Source organism: Bombina bombina, chromosome 7, assembly GCF_027579735.1.
Source record: "Bombina bombina isolate aBomBom1 chromosome 7, aBomBom1.pri, whole genome shotgun sequence".
NCBI classification, from domain to species: Eukaryota; Metazoa; Chordata; class Amphibia; order Anura; family Bombinatoridae; genus Bombina; species Bombina bombina.
Window position 1 is genome coordinate 533714417 of NC_069505.1, and position 20184 is coordinate 533734600.

Sequence of the window (20184 nt, forward strand, 5' to 3'; positions counted from 1 at the left end):
AGTTTAAAAATATTGTAATTGGTTTATTATTTTCTGTAATTTAGTGTTTTTTTGTTTTTTTACTTTAGATAATTTTATTTAATTGTATTTAATAGTATTTAGTTTAGGGAATGTATTTAATTATAGTGTAGAGTTAGGTGTAATTGTAACTTAGGTTTTATTTTACAGGTATATTTGTATTTATTTTAACTAGGAAGTTATTAAATAGTTAATAACTATTTAATAACTATTGTACCTAGTTAAAATAAATACAAACTAGCCTGTAAAATAAAAATAAACCCTAAGCTAGCTACAATGTAACTATTAGTTATATTGTAGCTAGCTTAGGTTTTTTTTAAAGGTAAGTATTCAGTTTTAAATAGGAATAATTTATTTAATGATAGGAATATTTATTTAAATTATATTTAAGTTAGTGGGTGTTAGGTTTAGGGGTTAATACATTTAATATAGTGGCGGCGGTGTAGGGGGGCAGATTAGGGGTTAATAAGTATAATGTAGGTGGCGGCGGTGTAGGGGGCGGCAGATTAGGGGTTAATAAGTATAATGTAGGTGGCACTGGGCTGCATGAGCGGTGGTTTAGGGGTTAAACAATGTATTTAGTTGTGACGTGGTCCGTGGGTGGCGGTTTAGGGGTTAATAAATTTATTAGAGTTGCAGTGGGCTCCAGGAGCGGCGGTATAGGGGGTAAACAGTATAGTATAGTGTGGGTATTTAGTGACAGGGTACCAATAAAGCTGTGAAAAAGACAAAGAGCAGCGAGATCAATGACTGTTAGTTAACAACAGTCCGCTGTTCATCGCCCCGTACTTGGTGCGCGGCTTTTTGACAGATTTTTTGGTAACTTTGGAGAACATATTCAGGTCCGCGATGTTAGGAGATCTTAGGCGAGCGTATTGGTGCCGTCGAATGCAAGTAAGTTGACAGCTTGATAAGTAGATGTCACTGTGTCATTAGAAAGAAAATTGCTGTGTTGAAAACATAAAATAATGTATCTACACTGATATTTTGTATCCTAAAAAAAGTCCATTGTATTGCACATTTTGAAAAAAGTATCATTAATTTTTTTGTTGGCATATAAAAAATGTAACAATTTCTATTTTTGTAATAATAGTATGCCAAGAAAAAAAAGATTAAATATTGATTGAAGAATCTTCTATCAGACACCGAACTTTACCAGCAAAGAGAATGACTGTGGTTTGTGGGTAGGGAAGAGATACTTAACAGCTTTTGCTGTGGTGCTATTTGCCTCTTCCTGCTGGACAGAAATGATATTCCCAACAGTAATTAAGATGATCCGTGGACTTACTGTGTCATTAGAAAGAAAATTGCTGTGTTGAAAACATAAAATAATGTATCTACACTGATATTTTGTATCCCAAAAAAGTCCATTGTTTTACGCATTTTGAAAAACAGTATCATTCATTTTTTTGCTGGCATATAAAAAATGTAACAATTTATATTTTTTTAATATTAGTATGCCAAGAAAAAAAAGATACATTGTTGCATTGAAAATCTTTACATATTGAATTAATAATATTAACAGAATAGTTATTTTTTTAATGTATGTAAAAATATGATTCTTTATTGCACACTTAGATAGAAAATTAGTTCTGTTATTGGGTGCAGTGTTTTTGTTAGAGACATTGATTACAATGCATCGTTCAAATAAATTTTCCCATTGAAGAATTGCTAATTATTTCCTATACAATGGAAAAATATTTCCCAAAAAAACAGGAAGGGAATTTTCACCTTGGATCAAGACAGACGTAATCTAATATTATGTGAGATGGTGCGCCAGGTTAGGCGTGTGTCTGGGCATCAAAAACAGAACTTTCCAAGATAAAAGTTTGATATCAATGGAATGAAGGGGTTCAAACGGAACTCCTTGAAGAACCTTAAGAACCAAGTTTAAGCTCCACGGAGGAGCAACAGGTTTAAACACAGGCTTAATTCTAACCAAAGCCTGACAAAATGCCTGGACGTCTGGAACCTCTGCCAGACACTTGTGCAAAAGGATAGACAGAGCAGAAATCTGTCCCTTTAAAGAACTAGCTGATAATCCTTTATCTAAAGCCTCTTGGAGAAATGACAATATCCTAGGAATCCTAACCTTACTCCATGAGTAATTCTTGGATTCACACCAATGAAGATATTTGCGCCATATCTTATGGTAGATTTTCCTGGTTACAGGCTTTCGTGCCTGTATTAAGGTATCAAAGACTGACTCGGAGAAGCCACGCCCTGATAAAATCAAGCGTTCAATCTCCAGGCAGTCAGTCTCAGAGAAATTAGATTTGGATGATTGAAAGGACCTTGTAGTAGAAGGTCTTGTCTCAGAGGCAGAGGCCAAGGTGGAAAGGATGACATGTCCACCAGGTCTACATACCAGGTCCTGCGTGGCCACGCAGGCGCGATCAAGATCACCGATGCTGTCTCCTGTTTGATTTTGGCAATCAGTTGAGGGAGCAGAGGAAACAGTGGAAACACATAAGCCAGGTTGAAGAACCACGGTGCTGCTAGAGCATCTATCAGCGTCGCTTCTGGGTCCCTGGACCTGGATCCGTAACAAGGAAGCTTGGCGTTCTGGCGAGACGCCATGAGATCCAATTCGGGTGTGCCCCAACGATGAACCAATTGAGCAAACTCCTCTGGATGGAGTTCCCACTCCCCCGTATGAAAAGTCTGATGACTTAGAAAATCTGCCTCCCAGTTCTCTACACCTGGGATATGGATCGCTGATAGATGGCAAGAGTGAGTCTCTGACCAGCGAATTATCTTGGAGACTTCTAACATCGCTAGGGAGCTCCTGGTCCACCCTTGATGGTTGATGTAAGCCACAGTCGTGATGTTGTCCGAATGAAATCTGATGAAACTCAGGGTTGCTAACTGAGGCCAAGCTAGAAGAACATTGAATATTGCTCTTAACTCCAGAATATTTATTGGGAGGAGATTCTCCTCCTGAGTCCATGATCCCTGAGCCTTCAGGGAATTCCAGACTGCACCCCAACCTAGAAGGCTGGCATCTGTTGTTACAATTGTCCAATCTGGCCTGCGAAAGGTCATACCTTTCGACAGATGGACCCGAGATAGCCACCAGAGAAGAGAATCTCTGGTCTCTTGATCCAGATTTAACAGAGGGGACAAATCTGTGTAATCCCCATTCCACTGACTGAGCATGCATAATTGCAGCGGTCTGAGATGTAGGCGCGCAAATGGCACTATGTCCATCGCCGCTACCATTAAGCCGATCACTTCCATGCACTGAGCCACCAAAGGGCACGGAATGTAGTGAAGAACACGGCAGGAATTTAGAAGCTTTGATAACCTGGACTCCGTCAGGTAAATTTTCATTTCTACAGAATCTATCAGAGTTCCTAGGAAGGAAACCCTTGTGAGGGGTGATAGAGAACTCTTTCCCTCGTTCACTTTCCACCCATGCGACCTCAGAAATGCCAACACTATGTCCATATGAGATTTGGCAATTTGGAAGTTTGACGCCTGTATCAGGATGTCGTCTAGATAAGGGGCCACTGCTATGCCCCGTGGTCTTAGTACCGCCAGAAGAGACCCCATAACCTTTGTAAAAATTCTTGGGGCTGTAGCTAACCCGAAGGGAAGAACCACAAACTGGTAATGCCTGTCTAGAAAGGCAAACCTTAGGAACCGATGATGATCTTTGTGAATCAGTATGTGAAGGTAAGCATCCTTCAAATCCGCTGTGGTCATGTACTGACCCTCCTGGATCATAGGTAGGATTGTCTGAATAGTTTCCATTTTGAACGATGGAACTCTGAGGAATTTGTTTAAGATCTTTAGATCCAAAATTGGTCTGAAGGTTCCCTCTTTTTTGGGAACCACAAACAGATTTGAGTAAAATCCCTGTCCTTGTTCCATCTGTGGAACTGGATGGATCACTCCCATTATTAGGAGGTATTGCACACAGCGTAAGAATGCCTCTTTCTTTATCTGGTTTACAGATAATCTTGAAAGGTGAAATCTCCCTTGTGGGGGGGAAGCTTTGAAGTTCAGAATATATCCCTGAGATATGATCTCCAACGCCCAGGGATCCTGAACATCTCTTGCCCACGCCTGGGCGAAGAGAGAAAGTCTGCCCCCTACTAGATCCGTTGCCGGATAGGGGGTTGTTCCTTCATGCTGTCTTAGAGGCAGCAGCAGGCTTTCTGGCCTGCTTGCCTTTGCTCCAGGCCTGGTTAGATCTCCAGGCCGGCTTGGATTGCGCAAAAGTTCCCTCTTGTTTTGTAGCAGAGGAAGTTGATGCTGCACCTGCCTTGAAGTTTCGAAAGGCACGCAAATTAGACTGTTTGGCCCTTGATTTGGCCCTGTCCTGAGGAAGGGTATGACCCTTACCTCCAGTAATGTCAGCAATAATTTCCTTCAAACCAGGCCCGAATAGGGTCTGCCCCTTGAAGGGAATGTTAAGTAATTTAGACTTTGAAGTCACGTCAGCTGACCAAGATTTAAGCTATAGCGCCCTACACGCCTGGATGGCGAATCCAGAATTCTTAGCCGTTAGTTTAGTCAAATGAACAATGGCATCAGAAACAAAAGAATTAGCTAGCTTAAGTGTTCTAAGCTTGTCAAGTATTTCAGTCAATGGAGTAGCTGTCTGAAAGGCCTCTTCCAGAGACTCAAACCAGAACGCCGCAGCAGCAGTGACAGGAGCAATGCATGCAAGGGGCTGCAGGATAAAACCTTGTTGAATAAACATTTTCTTAAGGTAACCTTCTAATTTTTTATCCATTGGATCTGAAAAAGCACAACTGTCCTCGACAGGGATAGTGGTACGCTTTGCTAAAGTAGAAACTGCTCCCTCCACCTTAGGGATCGTCTGCCATAAGTCCCGTGTGGTGGCGTCTATTGGAAACATTTTTCTAAAAATAGGAGGGGGGGAAAACGGCACACCGGGTCTGTCCCACTCCTTAGTAATAATTTCTGTAAACCTTTTAGGTATTGGAAACATGTCAGTACACACCGGCACCGCATAGTATTTATCCAGTCTACACAATTTCTCTGGCACTGCAATTGTGTCACAGTCATTCAGAGCAGCTAAAACCTCTCCAAGCAACACCCGGAGGTTCTCAAGCTTAAATTTAAAAGTAGACATATCTGAATCAGGTTTCCCCGAGTCAGAGACGTCACCCACAGACTGAAGCTCTTCCTCAGCTTCTGCATATTGTGACGCAGTATCAGACATGGGCCTTAAAACATCTGCGCGCTCTGTATTACGTCTAACCCCAGAGCTATCGCGCTTTCCTCTGAATTCAGGCAGTCTGGCTAATACCGCTGACAGGGTATTATCCATGATTGCCGCCATGTCCTGCAAAGTAATCGCTATGGGCGTCTTTGATGTACTTGGCGCCATTTTAGCGTGAGTCCCTTAAGCGGGAGTCAAAGGGTCCGACACGTGGGGAGAGTTAGTTGGCATAACTTCCCCCTTGTCAGAATCCTCTGGTGATAATTCTTTTAAAGATAACAGCTGATCTTTATTGTTTAAAGTGAAATCAATACATTTAGTACACATTCTCCTATGGGGTTCCACCATGGCTTTTAAACATAATGAACAAGGAGTTTCCTCTATGTCAGACATGTTTATACAGACTAGCAATGAGACTAGCAAGCTTTGAAAACACATTAAATCAAGTTAACAAGCAATATAAAAAAATGTTACTGTGCCTTTAAGAGAAACAAATTTTGCCAAAATTTGAAATAACAGTGAAAAAAGGCAGTTAAACTAACAACATTTTTACAGTGTATGTAACAAGTTAGCAGAGCATTGCACCCACTTGCAAATGGATGATTAACCCCTTAATACAAAAAACAGATTAACAAAACAAAAAATATGTTTTTTAACAGTCATAACAACTGCCACAGCTTCTACTTTTGAAGCCTTTTGAGCCCTTCAGAGATGTCCTATAGCATGCAGGGGACTGCTGAGGGAAGCTGAATGTCACAGTTTGTAATTTTAACTGCACCAACTGTAACTTTTATACTATAACAGTGGAAAGCCTCAGGAAACTGTTTCTAGGCAAAAATAAAGCCAGCCATGTGGAAAAAACTAGGCCCCAATAAGTTTTATCACCAAAGCATATATAAAAATGATTAAACATGCCAGCAAACGTTTTATATTGCACATTAATCAGAGTATATACCTCTGATAGCAAGCCTGATACTAGTCACTATTAAATCACTGTATTTAGGCTTTAACTTACATTAATCCGGTATCAGCAGCATTTTCTAGCAAATTCCATCCCTAGAAAAATGTTAACTGCACACACCTTATTGCAGGATACCCTGCACGCCATTCTCCCTCTGAAGTTACCTCACTCCTCAGACATATGTGAGAATAGCAGTGGATCTTAGTTACTTCTGCTAAGATCATAGAAAAATGCAGGCAGATTCTTCTTCTAAATGCTGCCTGAGATAAAATAGTACACTCCGGTACCATTTAAAAACAATAAACTTTTGATTGAAGAAAAAACTAACTATATTTTACCACTTTCCTCTTACTACCTCCAGCTATGTTGAGAGCTTGCAAGAGAATGACTGGATATGGCAGTTAGGGGAGGAACTATATAGCAGCTCTGCTGTGGGTGATCCTCTTGCAACTTCCTGTTGGGAAGGAGAATATCCCACAAGTAATGGATGATCCGTGGACTGGATACACCTAACAAGAGAAACAGAAGAGCTCCACATCACCTATGCCCAATTACCTATAATCCATTAAGTCCAGAAGCAGATTCAGACCCACTACCCACTGTTTTTATGGACTCTGAGGGTATTGTTCCAGCAGGTAATAATAGAGCTGTTACCTTTATTCAAATTGTTAAGTATTTTTTATAACATTTAATTAATAATAACTTTCAATTTTGGCATAAATACCTCCCCCACTTCCGTCATCCCCCAGTCATTCTGCCGAGGGAACAAGGAACAGTAGGATAAATATCAAGGTATAAATAGTGCCAGAAGAATAATATTAATTTTAGGTCTGCCCACCGGAGCAATGGGCAGGAGCCGTGGACTCCCCACCATGGAAATGAAATAATCAGGTAAGCATAATTTATATTTTCCATCTAAAGGGGAGGAGAGTCCACAGCTTCATTCATTACTTGTGGGAACAAATACCCAAGTTTTAGAGGAAACTGAATGAAAAAAACGGGAGGGCCAAGGTGGACCCTAAACTGAGGTCACTACAGCCTGTAAAACCTTTCTCCCAGAAACTGATTCCACCAAAGCAAAAACATCAGATTTGGAAAATTTTGTAAAGGTATGTAAGGAAGACCAGGTAGCTGCCTTACAAATCTGCTCCATAGAGACCTCATTCTTGAAGGCCCAAGAAGAAGCCAGAACTCTAAATGAATGAGCCATGATCCTCTGAGGAGGCTTACGTCCTGCTGTCTCGTAGGCCAAGTGAATCATGCTTTTCAACCAAAAGGACAAAGAAGTTGAAGAGGCCTTCTGCCCCTTGCACTTCCCTGAATACACCACAAAAAGAGATGTAGACTGTCTGAAATCCTTTGTAGCCTGAAGATAAAACTTCAAAACACGAACCACATCCAAATTAAGAAGTAACCTCTCCTTAGGAGAAGAACGGTTAGGACACAAAAAAGGAACAACTATTTCCTGATTGATGCTATGGGTAGACACAACCTTGGGAAGAAATCCCAAACCAGTGCGAAGAACAGCCTTATCAGCATGATAAACCAGATAAGGAGGCTCATATTGCAACTCAGATACTCTGCTTGCCGATGCAATAGCCAACAAAAACAGAACCTTCCAAGAAAGTAACTTAATGTCAAGAGAATGCATAGGTTCAAACGAAACCCTCTGCAACCCTTCAGAACCAAGTTCAAGCTCCAGGGAGGAGCGGACTGTCTAAAAACAGGCCTGATTCTAGACAGAGCCTGAACAAAAGACTGGATATCAGGACGCTCAGCGAGCCTCTTGTGCAACAGAACAGATAAGGTCGAAATCTGTCCCTTCAAGGAGCTGGCAGCAAGCCCCTTCTCCAGTCCATCCTGGAGAAAGGATAGAATCCTGGATACCTTAACTTTGTGCCAAGGATATCCATACTTCTCACACCAGGACAAGTAAGTCCTCCACACCTTATGATAGATGTGACTAGTGACCGGCTTCCTGGCCTGAACGAGAGTATCATTCACTCTCTCAGAGAATCCTCTCTTAGCTAAGACTAAGCGTTCAATCTCCACGCAGTCAGCCTCAGAGAATCTAGATTTTGATGTAGAAAAGGACCCTGTACCAACAGATCCCTATGACAGGGTAACCTCCATGGAAGAGACAATGACATCCCAACTAGATCCGCAAACCACGTCCTCCGCAGCCATGACGGAGCAATCAGAATAGCCGAAGCTTGCTCCTTCTTGATGCAGGCCACTACTCAAGGTAGAAGTGGCAAGGATAGAAAAATGTAAACTAGGTTTAACTACCAAAGAACCGCTAAGGCATCTGTCAGCTCTGCCTGGGGATCCATGGATCGCGACCCGTATCTGGGTAGCTTGCAATTGAGTCTGGACGCCATGAGATCTATCCCTGGCGTCCCCCATTTGAGACAAATCTCCGCAAACACCTCTGGATGGAGAGACCATTTCTCCGTATGGAAGGATTGCCTGCTTAGAAAATTGGTAGGGAGCTTCTTGTCCCCCCTAATGGTTGATGTAAGCCACCAAGGTAATGTTGTCTGTCTGGAACCTGATGAAGTTGAACAACCCCAGGAGAGGACATGCCTTCAGAGCATTGTAGATCGCTCGAAGTTCCAGAATATTGATCAGAAGGAGAGACTCTTCTCGAGACCACCTTCTCTGTGCCATCCTGGCACCGCAAACAGGTTCTGGCCACTGCAAGTAGCACCCCCAGAACTTTTGTAAAGACTCTCGGGGTCGTCGCCAGACCAAAGGGAAGTGCCACAAACTGGAAATGTTTGTCCAGAAACGCAAATCTCAGGAACCTGAAGTGATCCCTGTGGATTGGCACATGATGGTAGGCACCCTTCAAGTCTATTGTCGTCATGAACGATGGAACAGTCAGAAATTTGTTTAAACATTTTAGGTCTAGAATTGGGCGGAATGTGCCCTCCTTCTTTGGGACCACAAAAAGGTTTGAATAGTACCCTAGACCCCTTTCTGCTGGGGGTACTAGTACAATAACTCAGAGAGAAGAGAGATCCCTCACACAGTCTAGAAAGGCTTCTCTATTTTCTGGTCTGGAAGACAGATTTGACAGGAGGAATCTGCCCCTGGGCAGATGAGATCTGCACCTTATCCTGTATCCCTGGGCGACAACCTCCAGAACCCAAGGGTCCTGAATATCCTTCAACCAGGCCTCTGAGAAGAGAGATAATCTGCCCCCTACTTGCTCCAGAGACCGGTTGGGGGCCGCCCCTTCATGCCGACTTTGTACCGGCGGGCTTCTTGTTCTGCTTGGACTTATTCCAAGACTGAGCTGGTTTCGAAGTACCCTTGGACTGATCCGCTTTGACGGCGGGCTGCTGGCGTTGGGCCCTGTCTGCACGAAAGGGACAAAAAGTAGATCCCTTAGGCTTAACCTTTTTATCCTGCGGTAGGAAAGTGCCCTTGCCTCCTGTAACTGCGGGTATGGTTGAGTCCAATACTGGACCAAACAGGATCTTTCCCTGAAAGGGAAGGGATAGAACCCTGTTTGTCGGAACATCTTTCTTAACATGTTCTCCAACTTTTTATCCATGAGCTCTTTAAACGACAAACGATCCTCAAGAGGAATTGCTGTCCGCTTCGTGAGCGTAGAGATAGAACCATTAACCTTAGGGACAGGTCCCCCATATCTCGAGCTGAGAGTCCAATACAGGGAACAGCTTCTTAAAGGAAGAAGAAGGGGAAAAGGAAGAACCTAATTCCTCTCATTAATTCTTAATAATGTTAGCCATCTTAACAGAAACTGGGAAGGTCTGAGGCACCACCCTGTCCTCATACACTTTATCAAGCTTAGGAATCAAAGGTTCCTCCGGTAGTTTTGGTTCCGGAACCTCGAGGGTAGAAGCACCTGCTTCAGCAAAAAATGCAAATTTTCCATCCTAAACCTAAAGTCAATAGGAAACGCACCTCACGGGACAGGGAGCCCTCAGAGGTGGACGGCTCAGTAGTACTAGACATCATTTTATTTCTAGAAGTTGTGACTATATCAAGGCAAGTGGAACATAGTTGAGCAGGCGGATCTACCAGAACCTCCTCGAAATAAACACAGGTACTAGACTTAGTTAAAGAGGGTGTACCCTCTAACGAGTCCTCCATAGCTTGCGGCTTTAGTACGGACTATGTAAAATCTAAATAAAAATGGCACCTTTATAACCCCCAATGGCCGGGGCACTCACCACCTCCTATGACCCGGATCAAAGAAACCACTACGTCTCCTGCGCTACCGGTCAAGTCAGGAAGTTGATAGGCCCCACCTGACAGAAGGAATGCCTCGCAGGACCGCCCCTGCACTAGGGAGGAAATGTGCCAAATCTGCCGCACAAATACTGCCGGAAAAGAAACTAAAGTCCACCCATTGCCAGAGCCACATCTCACACATATTGCAGCAATGACACAACAAACAATATTATGTACAACCCCCTCCCTATTCAATAATCACCTTACCAGGGATATTAACCCTTGATTCTATAAAGATAAGAGGTATCACACTGTGACCCTGTCTTCTGCGTTATCATTATGTGTATAAAAAAAAAAATGAAACAATCTTACCAGAATCTACGCCGTGGAACAGGAACACGGCCTCTCAAGTGTGACATTGTAGTAGCATTGCTCCTGACATGGACTTGAGTGTAGAATGCAGGTAGCATAACTGGTCAACGCTGATTGCTTATGGAGCTGTTAATCTGAGTTTCGATGGTTTCGCAGAAAGACTCTCCCTGCATCTCCGGACTCTAACTTTCACCCAAGCTCTCACTGAGAGGCTGACAGGGCTACTTAAAACTTCAGTCCAATTCTGAAGAGTACTACCCTCCATAAGAGACTACTCCGAATCTTCTGACACTTCTCTGCCCACCTCCTGTGACGAAAGGCAAAGAATGACTGGGGGATGAGGAAAGTGGGGGAGGTATTTAAGCCTTTGGCTGGGGTGTCTTTGCCTCCTCCTGGTGGCGAGGTTCTTAATTCCCACAAGTAATGAATGGAGCCATGGACTCTCCTCCCCTTTAGATTGAAAAGTATTATTTAGTAAACTATAAAAAAAAGTTTAGTACAATTTTAGGTAAATACACATCAAGGAAGCTGTAAATCTGATGTTTAAAGATTATATTTCTATACAATTAAAGGTACAATTTAATTTTTATTATGCGCTATAATGACGCTCAAAATAAATGTGGCGCACAAATACTCATAATGCAGAGATTTATCAAAATCATGCTGCTACTCGCTTTTTGGAAAATAACGAAAAAATACGACCGATTTAATGAAAAATAACAGCGCACATGTGCGACTCTCCGATGGCAAGATGCGGAGAAATGAGAGGAGAACTTGAAGGAGAATTATAAAAAAGATTGCTAAATCGAGCCCTATAAGATCCATAAAGACGGATCAAACAGGAAAACAGAGTGAAGTGAGAGTATCGCTCTGATACCTAATCCCCACTCACCATAAGCCAGGGTGAACAGTATAATTACCCGGCCCTGGGTGCGGCCACTTCCCTGAACCTGTTAAAAACCAGCTAGCTGCTCAGCCGCAGTTTATCTGCAGAAACAGATACATATATAATAAATATTAACCCCTTCAGGAGGTAACATGTCCCACTATGTCCCTGATCTCCGAGTCCTTTCTTCTAAATATCTCCCTGTGAAATATAATTGAAAAGACTTACCCTCCAGGGTCTTCAGCTGTGGAGCAGTCACAGCACATCCAGGTATGTTAGTCTCATCTAAGAGTAACCAACCCTGGTTTTCTATATAGGGGTAGCATAGATGTTTGAAGGTAAGCAAGGACTACCTCGCTGTCTTACAACTGCTAAAAGCCACCATTATTCTTACTAAAGAGATTTGCATGGACACAGCATAGCCCCAATACTTGCTTGCATGGAAACTACCCATAAAAGGATTAAAATTTTCAGACACCATCTTCACACATCCACCCGATGAACAAGGCAAAAAATGACTGGTGATTAAGGGTAATGGGAGTGACACTTAACAGCTCTGCTGGGGTGTTCTTTGCCTCCACCTGGTGGCCAGGAGTTGGATTCCCACTAGTAATTAGAATGGATTTATGGACTCTCCATGCCAATGGGAAAGAATGGAAACCCCAAATGATCATTTCGGCCTCCTGCAGGCTACAAAACAAGCCACTGAGCTGATAATTGTTCCTGGAAGATTGCTTCTCATTTTGTGCGTATTTGTATTATGACCCTGGGGAAACCAGAACTAGAGTCCTAGTACAACGTGCTTAGAGGGATATGGCTGAACCTCACTGACAAGCCCCAAATAAGGTTTAAACGATCATCTGGGGTTGCTATTTCCCTTGTTCAGAAGAGAATTGCCTGATATTTTTTACGGGGCTGGACTGACCTTCTTAGTTGGAATTTAACTGATATACTTTTGGAAAGGTTTTCCCTGTGAAAAACCCAATTGGGATAAAAGAAGCTGCTCTTAGGTGGGGACTCGCCATAGAACAAGTTACTGAACAGTTGTTTGTTCCTGGTACAGCACTTCTCTTTCTGTATGCATTTGGATTATGACCCTGGGGAAGTCTCCTCAAGGGTGATGGATGAAACCAGATGTGGACCTCATTGCCAAATGTGCTTAGAGGGCTATGGCTGCACGTCACTGACGAGTAGGGATGGGCGAATATTTTGCAACATTCTAAAAATTAAACAAATTTTAAGTTCTTTTGTTTTGAATTTTGAATGTTAGTACAACATTTTATCATTTGTTTAACGTAATAGTATTTCTAATTCTTTCTTTAAACGTAATATTCTATTCAAAATTTTCTAATAGTTTGATTTGAATTATGCAATGTTTGAATTTGAAAATTTTTAAACAATATATTTGTAATATTTCTAATGCTCTCTTTTAATGTAATATTAAAATTATGCAATATTCCAAATAGAAACATTCAAATGTATATATGTTTATCTTTTATGTATCAATGTACTTAATTCCCTACCACATGAACTTTTGAACTTCTGAATATTATTTGTTAATTTGAATGTTACATTCGAAATTTCAAATGTGGATATTCAATATAATTATGAACATTTGAAAACTAAAGTAACATTTGAAAACCACAATTAACCTTTGATAACCAAATTTTTATGAATTTTTATTCTTATCAACATTTGATTGTCCAAAAATAATGTCCACAGGGCTATTCGTTCTATCAAACAAATTACACTTCCAGCACATTCGCACATACGGAGGCCGAAACGATCATCTGGGGTTGCCATTTCCCCTGTTTGGAGGAGAATTGCATGTTATTTTTGCGTTGAACTAAACTTGTTAGGCGGATCAGACTGATAACCTTCAAGAAAGTTATCTTCTTTGAAAAGCATAATTAGGCTAAAAGAAGCTATTACTATGTGGTAACCAGGCCATAGAACAAGCCACTGATCTGTTGTTCATTTCTGGCAAATTACTTCTCTTTCTGTGTGTATATAGAAACACTGTCCATGTCAATCAAAACAATACTTTAAAGAAACTGACGGTTAGATTTAGAATTATGCGGCCAAAGGGGTGCGTTAGCTATGCGTGCTTTTTTTCCCCCTGCACCTTTTAAATACCGCTGGTATTTAGAGTTCACAGAATGGCTGTGTTTTCAGTGCGTTAGGCTCCAAAAAGGGAGCGCAGAGCATAATTTAACGCCACTGCAACTCTAAATTCCAGCGGTGCTTACAGACGCGGCCAGCTTCAAAAACGTGCTCGTGCACGATTCCCCCATAGAAAACAATGGGGCCATTTGAGCTGAAAAAAAAAACCTAACACCTGCAAAAAAGCAGCGTTCAGCTCCTAACGCAGCCCCATTGTTTTCTATGGGGAAACACTTCCTACGTCTGCACCTAACACTCTAACATGTACCCCGAGTCTAAACACCCCTAACCTTACACTTATTAACCCCTATTCTGCCGCCCCCGCTATCGCTGACACCTGCATATTTTTCAACCCCTAATCTGCCACTCCGTAAACCGCCGCTACCTACATTATCCCTATGTACCCCTAATCTGCTGCCCCTAACACCGCCGACCCCTATATTATATTTATTAACCCCTAATCTGCCCCCCACAACGTCGCCACCAGCTACCTACAATAATTAACCCCTAATCTGCCGACTGCACCTCACCGCTACTATAATAAAGTTATTAACCCCTAATCCGCCTCACTCCCGCCTCAATAACCCTATAATAAATAGTATTAACCCCTAATCTGCCCTCCCTAACATCGCCGACACCTAACTTCAATTATTAACCCCTAATCTGCCGACCGAATCTCGCCGCTACTGTAATAAATGGATTAACCTCTAAAGCTAAGTCTAACCCTAACACTAACACCCCCCTAAGTTAAATATAATTTTTATCTAACAAAATAAATTAACTCTTATTAAATAAATTATTCCTATTTAAAGCTAAATACTTACCTGTAAAATAAACCCTAATATAGCTACAATATAAATTATAATTACATTATAGCTATTTTAGGATTAATATTTATTTTACAGGCAACTTTGTAATTATATTAACCAGGTACAATAGCTATTAAATAGTTAATAACTATTTAATAGTTACCTAGTTAAAATAATTACAAAATTACCTGTAAAATAAATCCTAACCTAAGTTACAATTAAACCTAACACTACACTATCAATAAATTAATTAAATACAATACCTACAATTATCTACAATTAAACCTAACACTACACTATCAATAAATTAATTAAATACAATATCTACAAATAAATACAATGAAATAAAATAACTAAAGTACAAAAAATAAAAAAAGAACTAAGTTACAAAAAATAGAAAAATATTTACAAACATTAGAAAAATATTACAACAATTTCAAACTAATTACACCTACTCTAAGCCCCCTAATAAAATATCAAAACCCCCCAAAATAAAAAAAACGCCCTACCCTATTCTAAATTAAAAAAGTTCAAAGCTCTTTTACCTTACCAGCCCTGAAAAGGGCCCTTTGCGGGGCATGCCCCAAAGAATTCAGCTCTTTTGCCTGGAAAAAAACCACATACAATACCCCCCCCAACATTACAACCCACCACCCACATACCCCTAATCTAACCCAAACCCCCCTTAAATAAACCTAACACTAAGCCCCTGAAGATCTCCCTACCTTGTCTTCACCTCACCGGGTCCCGATCTGTCCAGAAGAGCCTCCAATGTCTTTATCCAAGCCCAAGCGGGGGGGCTGAAGAGTGACGTCCATCCTTGGGCTGAAGTCTGGATCCAAGCGGCGGCTGAAGAAATCCATCATCGGGCTGAAGTCGGAAGTCCATCATCGGGATGAAGTCTTCTATCAAGCAGCATCTTCAATCTTCTTTCTTCCGGAGCGGAGCGGAGCCATCTTCTTCCCAGCCGACGTGGATCCATCCTCTTCTAACGACGCCTACTCGCCGAATGACGGAATTAAGGTAGGGAAATTCTGATTGGCTGATGGAATCAGCCAATCAGATTCAAGTTCAATCCGATTGGCTGATCCAATCAGCCAATCAGATTGAGTTGCATTCTATTGGCTGTTCCGATCAGCCAATAGAATGTGAGCTCAATATGATTGGCTGATTGGATCAGCCAATCGGATTGAACTTGAATCTGATTTCATCAGCCAATCAGAATATTCCTACCTTAATTCCGATTGGCTGATTGAATCCTATCAGCCAATCGGAATTCGAGGGACGCCATCTTGGATGACGTCATTTAAAGGAACCGTCATTCGGCGAGTAGGCGTCGTTAGAAGAGGATGGATCCGCGCCGGCTGGGAAGAAGATGGCTCCGCTCCGGAAGAAAGAAGATTGAAGATGCTGCTTGATAGAAGACTTCATCCCGATGATGGACTTCCGACTTCAGCCCGATGATGGATTTCTTCAGCCGCCGCTTGGATCCAGACTTCAGCCCGAGGATGGACGTCACTCTTCAGCCCCCCGCTTGGGCTTGGATCAAGACATTGGAGGCTCTTCTGGACAGATCGGGACCCGGTAAGGTGAAGACAAGGTAGGGAGATCTTCAGGGGCTTAGTGTTAGGTTTATTTAAGGGGGGTTTGGGTTAGATTAGGGGTATGTGGGTGGTGGGTTGTAATGTTGGGGGTATTGTATGTGGTTTTTTTCCAGGCAAAAGAGCTGAATTATTTGGGGCATGCCCCGCAAAGGGCCCTTTTCAGGGCTGGTAAGGTAAAAGAGCCTTGAACTTTTTTAATTTAGAATAGGGTAGGGCATTTTTTTATTTTGGGGGGCTTTGAGTAGGTGTAATTAGTTTAAAATTGTTGTAATATTTTTCTAATGTTTGTAAATATTTTTTTTTATTTTTTGTAACTTAGTTCTTTTTTATTTTTTGTACTTTAGTTAGTTTATTTCATTGTATTTATTTGTAGATATTGTATTTAATTAATTTATTGATAGTGTAGTGTTAGGTTTAATTGTAGATAATTGTAGGTATTTTATTTAATTAATTTATTGATAGTGTAGTGTTAGGTTTAATTGTAGATAATTGTAGGTATTTTATTTAATTAATTTATTGATAGTGTAGTGTTAGGTTTAATTGTAACTTAGGTTAGGATTTATTTTACAGGTAATTTTGTAATTATTTTAACTAGGTAACTATTAAATAGTTATTAGCTATTTAATAGCTATTGTACCTGGTTAATATAATTACAAAGTTGCCTGTAAAATAAATATTAATCCTAAAATAGCTACAATATAATTATAATTTATATTGTAGCTATATTAGGGTTTATTTTACAGGTAAGTATTTAGCTTTAAATAGGAATAAGTTATTTAATAATAGTTAATTTATTTCGTTAGATAAAAATTATATTTAACTTAGGGGGTGTTAGGGTTAGAATTAGCTTTAGGGGTTAATACATTTATTAGAATAGCGGTGAGCTCCAGTCGGCAGATTAGGGGTTAATGTTTGAAGTTAGGTGTCGGCGATGTTAGGGAGGGCAGATTAGGGGTTAATACTATTTATTATAGGGTTATTGAGGCGGGAGTGAGGCGGATTAGGGGTTAATAACTTTATTATAATAGCGGCGCGGTCCGGTCGGCAGATTAGGGGTTAATAAGTGTAGGCAGGTGGAGGCGACGTTGGGGGGGGGGGCAGATTAGGGGTTAATAAATATAATATATGGGTCGGCGGTGTTTGGGGCAGCAGATTAGGGGTTCATAGGGATAACGTAGGTGGCAGCGGCGTGCGGTCGGCAAATTAGGGGTTAAAACATTTTAATAGAGTGGCGGCGATGTGGGGGGACCTCGGTTTAGGGGTACATAGGTAGTTTATGGGTGTTAGTGTACTTTAGAGCACAGTAGTTAAGAGCTTTATAAACCGGCGTTAGCCCAGAAAGCTCTTAACTACTGACTTTTTTCTGCGGCTGGAGTTTTGTCATTTCTAAAGCTCACTTCAGCCACGACTCTAAATACCGGCGTTAGAAAGATCCCATTGAAAAGATAGGATACGCAAATGGCGTAGGGGGATCTGCGGTATGGAAAAGTCGCGGCTGCAAAGTGAGCGTTAGTCCCTTTCCTGACTGACTCCAAATACCAGAGGGCGGTAAAAACCAGCGTTAGGAGCCTCTAACGCTGGTTTTCACGGCTACCGCCCAACTCTAAATCTAGCCGTTAGAAAAGCTCATTTTAACTTTCTATTATGTCATGCCATTGAACTACGTAGAATTAAAATAGAATTATCTATATTCATCATGCAAATTGGTGAAAGCCTTAGGAGGAAACAAAAGCATAGATTTAGCCTTTTGCATTAATGGTATAGAACAAGCTGATTGGTCTGGCATGGGTATACATTCTATAAGATTTCACCTGAAAATTGTTACGCAATACTTCCTGGATCTTGAGGTATCTTATTATTTGTTATACTCGCTTGTAATGGTTAATAAATATATAATGTCAATTAATATTTGATAGTTATTGGTATTGCTTAATCTATCAAGTAACCCAGATTAAATGTAGTCCTAGGCTACAAGATAATTTGGACATAAAATACCTAAAATGAAAGAAATAATTTTCAATTACAGTTTGTATCCTTTCCTCCTTTCAGTGGAATTGTACCACCTGTTACTGGTCACTCCCCAAGAATTGTGGATAAAATAACACAGGGTATGTCTGTGTAGTTAAGGGATTAAGAGGAGTTTTAAAATATAAAAAGATTATAAATTACAGTCATACCTTTGCCTCTCCAAGGTTTCCTAAGCGAAAATGAAGTGATCCAACATTATTTAAGATCTCAGGAGGGACATCTGCCTGGATTTTCTCCTGAAGGATTTGGGTCGCTGCACCGTAGGCTGAAAGGGCATCCTGCAACACAGAAAGAACCCAATTAAAAAAATGTCAAAAAAATGTCAAATCTAACCAACAGACAGTTGATATAAAAGGTAGTCTGCTTCCATTAAGGGTTTAAAAGCATACAATAAATCAACATAAAACATAACAACCCTAAGACATATGGCCAAGAAGAAAGGGAAATTCAAGTATTCTGGGTATCTAAATATCTGTGTATGTAGAATTACTCTAATTACAGTAGATCCAAGTAATTATTGAGTTCACAGACCCCAGCATTGAGCTTGTTATTTTTCTTGTACACTCTAAATTTTTACATCTGGAGAACAAATTTAATATAGTAATAATAGATAGCATTATTATTATAAAATATTCACCCAACAATCTAAAACAACAAAAGAACAATATACAGTTAAGGAAGTAGATGAACAATCAGGAACAAAATGTATGCTTACCTGATAAATTCTTTTTTTTTTCATGGTGGTGAGAGTCCATGAGCCATTCATTACTCAAGGGATTTAAATCCTGGCCACTAGGAGGAGGAAAAGGTTCCGAAAGCTCTAAGAGCCTTTATAACCCCCCCCCCACACACACACACACACACACACACACACACACCTCTGTGGTATTCTAGTCTGAAGTAGAGCCAAGAAAAAAATAAGTAGAATTTAAGGAAAGGACAAAGTAGGGAAAATTATGTGCTTACTAGAAATGCCGCCAGAAAAAAATAAGTTAAAAATAAAAATTTGTCAGGTCTTGTGGACTCTCACCACCATGAAAGAAATTAATCAGGCAAGCGTAAATTTTGTTTTATTTCATAAGGTAGTGAGGGTCTACGAGCCATTACTCCTGGGAAGCAATATTAAAGCTGTGGAGTCCATGGGTAAATGGGTAGGACAAGCATTTGTTTTAAGGCAGTCACCTAATTACCAGACACTGCTACCTAAATGACTTTCCACATCAAAGTGGTAGAGTTTAGAGATGTATTCAATATAATCTTCATTCTTGAAAATCCAAGATGAAGAAACTGATTTTAAAAGGGGCAATATTGCATTTTTGAAAAGACTATCCAGCCTCCAAGTTAAACCTGTTAATCAAGAGATTTAGCCAAAAAGCTAAAGAAACTGTATAAACCTACTTGAAGGAGAAAACATTCATGTGAAAGGGAATACAAACTAATGCCTAGATTACGAGTCTTGTGTTAGGGTTAAAAAGCAGCGTTGAGAAGTCCCAACGCTGCTTTTTAACGCCCGCTGGTATTACGAGTCTTGCAGGTACAGGTGTACCGCTCAATTTTTTTGCGCAACTCGAAGATACCGCAAATCCACTTACGTCAATTGTGTATCCTATCTTTTCAAGGTAGGGGGATCTTCAAGGGGTTAGTGTTAGGTTGTATTAAGGAAGTATTGGGTGGGTTTTAGAGTAGGGTCGGGTGTGTGGGTGGTGGGTTTTAATGTTGGGGGGGTATTGTATTTTTTCACAGGTAAAAGAGCTGATTACTTTGGGGCAATAGTATAGGGTAGGGATTTTTATTATTTTGGCGGGCTTTTTTATTTTATTAGGGGGATTAGATTAGGTGCAATTAGTTTTAAAAACTTGTAATTATTTTATTATTTTCTGTAATTTAGTGTTTTTTTTTTTTTCCGTAATTTAGATAATTGTATTTAATTGTAGTTAGTT

At 40.6% G+C, this 20184-nt stretch overlaps 1 protein-coding gene across 1 annotated transcript in view; it reads right to left on the bottom strand.

The window, feature by feature from the left end:
• LOC128636500 (RNA polymerase-associated protein CTR9 homolog) overlaps nucleotides 1–20184 on the bottom strand; it is a 741649-nt gene that overhangs the window by 308886 nt on the left and 412579 nt on the right. Inside the window, exon 11 of the mRNA XM_053689508.1 lies at nucleotides 18394–18522. Coding sequence (XP_053545483.1) covers nucleotides 18394–18522 — 129 coding nt within the window. The remainder of the gene's footprint in view (nucleotides 1–18393; nucleotides 18523–20184) is intronic.